At 39.4% G+C, this 8,149-nt stretch overlaps 1 protein-coding gene across 3 annotated transcripts in view; it reads left to right on the forward strand.

Annotated features, from left to right (window-relative positions):
• ZNRF2 (zinc and ring finger 2) overlaps positions 1 to 7,945 on the forward strand; it is an 83,099-nt gene extending 75,154 nt beyond the window's left edge. For all 3 annotated transcript variants that reach the window (XM_061586893.1, XM_061586891.1, XM_061586892.1), the window contains one exon: positions 2,716 to 7,945. In XM_061586893.1, coding sequence (XP_061442877.1) covers positions 2,716 to 2,728 — 13 coding nt within the window. In that variant the 3' untranslated portion in view covers positions 2,729 to 7,945. The remainder of the gene's footprint in view (positions 1 to 2,715) is intronic.
• Positions 7,946 to 8,149: the final 204 nt, after the last annotated feature.

An 8,149-nucleotide genomic window follows, 5' to 3' on the forward strand; every position in this document is an offset into this window, starting at 1 on the left:
CTCAGAAGGAGCTTGCTGCCCTATTCATACACCAGTCCCTAGCCCCCTTGAGGTGCTTCCTGAAACAGGTTGTTTGACCCTGCTGTATGGCAAGGCCAGCACTGCTGAGCAGAAGCTATGCTCTGTATATGTAGCACGTAGCATCCCAGTGGCAATAAACATAGTAATACTTTGAAAGAGCAGTGGTAGGCAATTTTTGTTGTGCCTTCACCAGTGTGGAATGGGACAATCTGGCATGCCATTTTTAGAAGACCAACAATCTCTGCCACTGGAGATGCTCTTTAAAGAGTTGTCACTTCTAGAACTAGTTACTATGCAATAAAATCTTTTTCATTACTTAATACTTTTTCCTTTATGTGTCATATTTTAAACAACATTTTTTTAAATCTACGGCTACTTTGTTGGAGTGGGGAGGAGGGTGATGGCAATACTTTCTAAACTTCATATTTTTAAATGCCTGCTGGCTTTGTCTTTGTGTCAAGTTCTTTGAGTTGGGGCACAATACAAATAACTCTTTTAGGCTTGCGTGTACATGGAGGACTTTCTCCCCCCTTCAAACAGCAGCCCCCACATGCTGTATCACAAACGGCTCTTGAAGCTTGCGTGATATTTCAAAAATGGCTTGCTATGTGGCATACTGAACTGCTGTTTAATGGAAATATATAGTGATAAGCCTCACTGGGCCCACAGTGTTACTCCTGTGGGTCTCTTGGATGTTCTTTGCCTTAGACTTCTTTTTCCTATTTACCTGCTTTCATTTACTGTTGTAGCATTCTTCAGCCATCTTACAAACCACAGTACAGTGGGGGTGGGGTGGTTAGATGGCGCTGAACGGTTGGTGCTGCCATTTGAAAATACTCCCTGAGCTTAAATGCACTTCTGCTGTTGCCAAGTTAATATATTATTAATTGTGTATTGCAGTGGCAATGTGGCTCAGTTCACATATAATGTAAAGTGAAACTATGGCTTAACAGGAACAAGCAAGTGTGCTGGTGGTACACATTTAGAAAATCACAGCCTCCTTCCTCCCTGGGTTTGCTGCTGCTGCGCTACTAAAAGCTAAGCCATGGTTTGGCTTAGTGTTATATGTGAGCCCGGGCTTATGGTTTATCTCATGCCACAGCTCATGATTTATTTGGAGCAAGACGAACCACAAGCCTGGACTGACATGTAAATATTAAGCTAAACCAGCGATTCCCAACGTGAGCGGTAGCGCCCCCTTGGGGGGCATTACAGCCTTTCAGGGTGGCGTTGGCGTGACTACAAACTTTAAGGGGGAGTTTGGGTTCATTAGGGGGGCGTTGACATTTGGCGGCCTGATGCGACAGTTGAAGCATTTAAGTTTAATTTTATTTAATGCACAAATCATTAACTTTTAAACTGTTTTGTCCCCAGTTAGAATGTATTTAATAGTCTCAATTCATGGAAATAACACTATAAATAGTGTGTGCTCTTTAATAAAGAAATTCTGAATAGCGGCCAGTGTCATATCAAGGAATGGGGATATTAGCCACGCCCCGGCACTAGGTAATGTTCCGATGCTGTCTTGAGGGATGTTGGAACCAATCACGAGAGAGTGTTTGATAAACTGGGTGTATTGGTGGAGGGCGCATTCTTCCAACGGATGAGTGCCGTGTGCAAATGGGTGACACAGACAGTCAGTTATTCACTGGTTTTCTTCAGGAATGGGACACACTCGCTACCCGTTGTTTCTGTGATGTTTACTTTTCTATAACTATGTATGTATATTAATAAATCATACTAAGAATTCAATGTGTAATCAAGTGCAATAAAAAGGCATGATAAAAACGATCAGTATAATAATTGAAAATACCTTTTATGCATTACTCATATTTTAAGGGAAGAATAGGAAGCATTGGCATATGCTTAATCTGAGGGGGGCGTTGGGCACAAAAAGATTTTGCAAAGGGGCGTTGGGTTGAAAAAGGTTGGGTAACACTGAGCTAAACCATGGCTTAGCTGCTGATAGCATGGCAGCAGCAGGAATGGGAGAAGAGTGAAGTGACCACAATTTTCTAACTGTGCACTAGAACACAGTGCTAAGCCATAGTTTGGCTTAGTGCTATTTGCCAACCAGGCCTCTGCAATGCAGCATTAAAGCCGTACCCCTGTGCTCTGTCTCTTGCCTGCTTATGTAGTCCAGGAGTACAAGAGCTTCTGTGCCCCAAAGAGTTCTAGAGCTCATTACTTTTTGGCCAAGGTCAGAGTGACTGACCATCAGAGACATATGTGTTTAGAGAGAATGGTGGCAATAGTGGGGAGAACTCTCATTGCTGCTTGCCTCTTATTTCTCCTTCATTTAGCCATAGTGGGAAATGCAGGAGGCTTTGTCCCCCTGTTGCTCTCTCTGTATGTGGCATTAGAGCAGCAGCTCTTACTGGTAAGTAAGGGGAATGGGATGCCAGGGAGAAAGGCTTTCATTCTCAAAAATCCCCAATACCCCATTATTAGAGGTTGCTGTTATTAAATGCAACAATATTATTAAATGTAAGAGAATAGTTTTCTCAGTAACAGTCAGTGCTTGTGGCTGTTTGTACACACATGGATATCCTATTTTTAAATCTCAGAAAAAGTGGTGACCAGAGAGGGTCTCATACGTTCTCCCCTCCCTGCAAAAAAAAAAAAGGCTGCTGTTTACAGAACACAATCTGCTTCCAAGAAATCTAACTTCCTTCTCCATGAATTCCTTTCTAGTCTCTCACACTGATCATCACATGTAAAGGATTTCGAGTGCCATCTTCAGATGCTAATGTGAGACTGGACTTCTGTTCACTTTGAACTGGGAAGAGATGGAGCATGACATGGGACAAATGATATAAAGTTGGGAGCTCAGTGTACCAGCACTCAGCTAAAGGAGACACAGGAATTCTGAAAATGCTGCACATCCCGGAGAAGTAGTCTTCCCACAGACTTTACAGATAATATTTTGTATCTACAGGCCAAAGTTACTAACTTTCAGTTAATTTTTTTTAAAGCTATCTACAGAAGCAAGATGTTCTCACATTGTTTCTTGAATGGAAGCTGTGCGCTCTAGATCAAGACTCTGGGACGTTATACAAGGAAGATGCCATTTGGGGGTGAAATCTCCTCTTATGCACCATGAGCTGGGGAGAGGGGAGTAAAAGCAAACTATGAAGTACATACAGTCAAGTGGTGTGAACTTGCTCATGAAATTCCACACCCTCTATGCTGTTCATATTTTTTCTGTGAAAGAATCCAACATTCCTTGATTTAGGGTTTTTTTTTGTAAGTAAAGCTTTGTCAGAGTGCAGCCCAAAGAGCAAAATGTAATCAAGGCAGATCATTAATTGACATTGTTGATCAAACTATAGAGTTAATCAAAACCTACATACTGTGTTCATTTCCGTATAAATATACTAAATTCACTTTTACTGCTTGTGAGTATCAATGCAGCAGCAAAAATAAAAAGCATAATTTAGGAGCTATGCAATTTTTTTAAAAAAATCAGAAGGAAATAAGAATTACCATCTCAAGTGCTGCCAGTTAAGGTAATTTAACGGGTATTTTTAAAAAAATGTTTCAGGTAGTTATTTTCTTGTACTATTTTAATCTCCAGGCTGACCCTCTTTAGTTGAGTAGTCACAAAGATGGGCAAAGTGAGACATTTCATGGGGATGGGACCTGGATTGACTTTTGTATGATTTTGGTTTTTTGTTCAAGGTTGTCTCGATGGCAGATCATAGTAATTTGTGTCCAGTGCTATTAGTCAGGCTTTTGACAGTGGTTATGATTTTATACCCAATTATTCATGCTTCATTCCATTGATATAAATGGGCATAAGCATGCATAACCATAGGCATAGGATTGAAGGAAGCACCTATATTTCTTGAACCAATAAAACTTTATGCTGCTGTGGCTTACCATAAATTGTAGAATGAGTTATGTGGGATAGGGTAGGCAAGAAGCTCACTAAGTAAAATTGTGAGCTGTTAATAATATATTTGTTTCCACAAAAAAGGAAGCAATTAAAGTACCTTGTAAAGTTTGTAACAGAATGGAAAAGCGTTGAATAAAAATGAGTGAAATTTTTCACGTGTTTAGGTAGCAAAAATAAGATTCTCACATTATTTGATTCTTAAGAATTTAATTTGGCTTCCCTTAAGACCATTTCCAGTCCCATTTCTACTTAATTGTGTTAATTTGCAAACATGCAGGTGTCAAAACTGCTACTGTTACCTTGCACACAAATGTGTGTGTGTGTGTGTATGTGCAGGCACATTCAGTTCCCTGTTACTCATCCACATCTCTCAAAAAAACCAAAACGAGTGTACAATCCACTGATAACATCTTCAGCAATTGTTTAAATTTTCATCTGTAGCATGCAAAGTACAGCAGGCACTGCTTTCTTCAGGATGAGGAGGACTAGGCACTTACAGTAACTATATTCCTAGTTTATTCAGTATGCTGCAATGGACAGAACTAGATGTTTGGCAAACACAATTCCCAATCCTCTGTTTGCTTTCCATGTGTAAATAAAAGGGTCACGGTGGGGTATTTGCAAAGGAGCAGCAATGGTGCAAGTGTTTGACTCTTCTCCTGTCCACTAGTTTTCTTTGGATGTTCTTCCTCCTCCCCATTTGGTTTTGTCTTTCTTGTTGGGAAAGCTAATCGTATAGCCAAACTCAAGGAAAACCATCCAGGGAAGGACTACAGATGAAAAGTAGCAGGTGGAGAAGGTGTAAGTAGCTGTCTGCCCTGCAAATGTCTCCTGCACCCCACTTTTTACTTTGGAGGCACCCCATGTTTGCCACCTAATATTTTCTTCTGTCCAATGAAAGGAAGCAATGCAGTGGTTTCTGGTGGCGCATGGTTGTGAAATTTTATTAGCCTGTAGGTGACATATTACTATTTCCTGGTGTTTCAAATTACTGTATTTTTATAATGCCAATGTTAATGCAAGACTTTAAATATTGCAGCTATCACATATGACAGCACTGTGTTTACTATTCAGGGATATCCCCTCCCTTGAACTTAAATCAGAGTCTCTGTTGTAGCAATTGTGATTCAATAATTTTTCAAGGATCATTAGTGCTGGTGCCAGATGCTGAGGTTGGGACAATCTAACCAAGCCAGTAATTTAGAAGTAAATATACTTATAACCTACCCTAACTTCTCAGACGTCATCTTTTCCAGAGTTCTATTGAAACTTTACATATTTATGTATACACACTGGTAGAATTCCAGAACTCTTAAGAGGTATATAAATATACCTATTAAAATATCAGGGAGCCAAGATTGGCTGTGACTCAAGTGTACAGATGTGGCAACCTTGAGGTTTAATGCCATGTAATTTGTAAATGGCCCTGAAATGTAAGTATTTCAGAATGGGCATTTTACAGTCAGATTTTCCCCCCACTTGTGTCGATTAATTCAAGTTTCTCCAAGGAATTGGGAAAACACTTCCTTGTTCACTTGAGGCCTCAGAAGCTTTTATTCCATTCCATTTGCTCACCTTGCAAAAGTAGATGCATGCTTATATTGCTTGCATACTCCAATATGCTTTTTATAAATCCAGAAACTTGTTTCTGTTGTCTTTTTCTGTTTGTTTCCTTGGATGGTTTTGAGGCAGAGTGGGATTTTCCTGACAGTTTTGCTTTGTAAAGCAGACATGCTGGTATGGAAAGTTCCCACTTCACCATTGCCAATGAGTTAATTTCAGTGCTGATCTTCTTGATAGCATACCTTGCTATTTATACTTCCTTGTCTTAGTCTTTAAGCTTCAGATCTCATTCCTACTTGCTTCCTCCTTCTAAGTCAGTGCACACTACGGTCTAAGCCTTATTCTACTCTGTCTGCCTCCTTTATTTGAGCAAACTCATTTGTTGACCTCAGTTAGCACTCTGTTACACAGATCTCGCCAGAGGAGGAGCTTTTTCTACAATTTTGGCTACATCCATTTCCTTATGCCCAATAGGGGTAGCTTTCCTTAGATGACTCTGGCTTCTGATCCAGCTCTGTGCAGTGAAACTCAAAAGCCCCAAACTGTGTAGCCAGATTATTTTAAGTACACTGTCTGCCCTGTGTTCTGCTGGATATATTGAAAAGACAGAAGTGCATTGTTCTAAATTAGCCCAGTCATGAAGCCAAATTTGTGGTTGCAGTTCAGAAGCAGAACAATATAAGCTGCTGCTCTTAGAAAATTCTCAAGCTGATGGAAGACATTATCTAGAGTACACTGGTATGTTTAGTGCCACAGTGGTAGAAACTGTAAAAATACAATATTAAATACTCAAAGCTGTGTGTCCAGCATTTATTTGAAAAACTGACTTCATTTTGGTACTCCTTTTCTATGTCTCTCAGTAGACAATAGCTCCCTATGTGTCTGAAAGAGATGGTATCAATGATGTTCAGAGGTTGCTTGTTATCAGCCCAGTTTTTCATATGTGGCATTTGTTATGTGTTTAAGGCATAGCTTCAGCAAAGATTTTGCTTTGAATTCTAGGCTGCAAACATGAATTACTAGTCACTAAATTGTGTTGACTGACCGATAGGGGTCAATTTTAATCTATTGGAGCAAACGTTAAGTGAAGGTGCTGAGAGTTAAGGGTACAGGTGCTAATTTTTGAGGCTATGTTTTGGTTCTGGAGTGTCCCAATGATAGAAAGAAAAAAGAAAACAGTTGAAGATGGCATTCTAATGAAAAGTGGCTTGCTTTATTAAGTAGTTGGATACTTTGCACTTCCCTTCAATATCTCAAAAGGCACCTAATACTGAATCTTTAAGTAACAGTAATATATTCAGACTCAGTGGATTCGTCAAGTCAGAAAGTATCAATCAACTAAATGATTGATTGCCCTTGATTCTATACACTGCAGCATTTGAAAGAGCTATAGAGTGAATCCTTGTTGAATCCTTAAACTCCATTTCATTAGTGAAAACATTTCCTCTATCCCTTTTAAGTGTTGGCAGTGACAATGTATTTGTTCATGTAAGCTGCAAAAAGTGGTTCCTAGGCAAATTATATGATCTGCAGTTTCAAACTACAAACCTTCAGGGAATCCTTTGTATGTTAACTTTACTGCCAAGGAGCCACTGTGTGTTGCAGAGAACTCTGGGGAGTGTTCTAAGACACTTTCTCACTTCAAGAGGTTCTGACCAGTCCTGTTGAGCCTCACCATGCCTTTGCATGAACTGAGGCTGTGCCCTTTAACACACCCAGAACTTACCTATAGCTGTGCATTGCAGGCCAGAATTTGTAGTGGTGGGCATACTGGCTTAACAGAAAAATTCTCTACCTTTCTCTTCTCATTGTGAAACCTCTGATAGGCTTCCTAGAACTTTTCTGAAGCATAGCATGGACCACTGGTATAAGGTATGTACTCATCAAAATGAGGCTGAAATTTTTATTTGACATAGGAAGCAGGATTCCACCAGCAGTAGCTGTGAGAAGATATGAGAATAATTTGAAGAATGGAAAGGGAGAGCTAAGCAGTTAGACAGCACATTTGAACAAAGTTAAGTTGCCAACCCTAATTTCTTAACAAACAATGATTCAGGACTTACTATTCTGACCAAGAGTGTGAGCTCTTCAAACCATTAAACTCCCCTCTGATTGAAAAAAAAAGTACCCACTATGAATTTCTACAACATGTTAGATGGAACTCTGAGCGTGAAACCACCTAACATTTGGTAGTGGCAATGGGCAAGAGGTCTTCCTTCATTACCCTGCTGATAAACAAGAATGTAATTAGTGGCATCTAATGTAACATGTATTTGTAACTTTTTAAACTGAGCTATATGGTTGGGGAAATGAGCATTTTTTAAAGGTGCATCTTGTATTTGGTCTGCCAGTATACAATCATATGATTTTTTTTCTTTTTTTACTGATCTAGGTTGTATATTTTAACATTCCATTTCTGTAAAATAATGTACAACAATATGTTAATAAATCTTTTAAAGCTCACTTTCCTTTATGTCTGGGTGTCTTCAGAGCTCTGTAAAAGAAGAAACAATTCTTCTCAAACTTCTGCTTTACAACAGCATCAAGAAGATGTGCCTTTTCTATTGTGTGTTTGGATTTTCACTGTTAAGAAAACATGTAATGAAGGAAGTGTGTGTGGTTTATCTTCAGATAGGAACTACTTCATTCTGGTCCCTGTTCATCAGT

This window comes from Rhineura floridana, chromosome 10 (genome assembly GCF_030035675.1).
Source record: "Rhineura floridana isolate rRhiFlo1 chromosome 10, rRhiFlo1.hap2, whole genome shotgun sequence".
Taxonomy (NCBI): domain Eukaryota; kingdom Metazoa; phylum Chordata; class Lepidosauria; order Squamata; family Rhineuridae; genus Rhineura; species Rhineura floridana.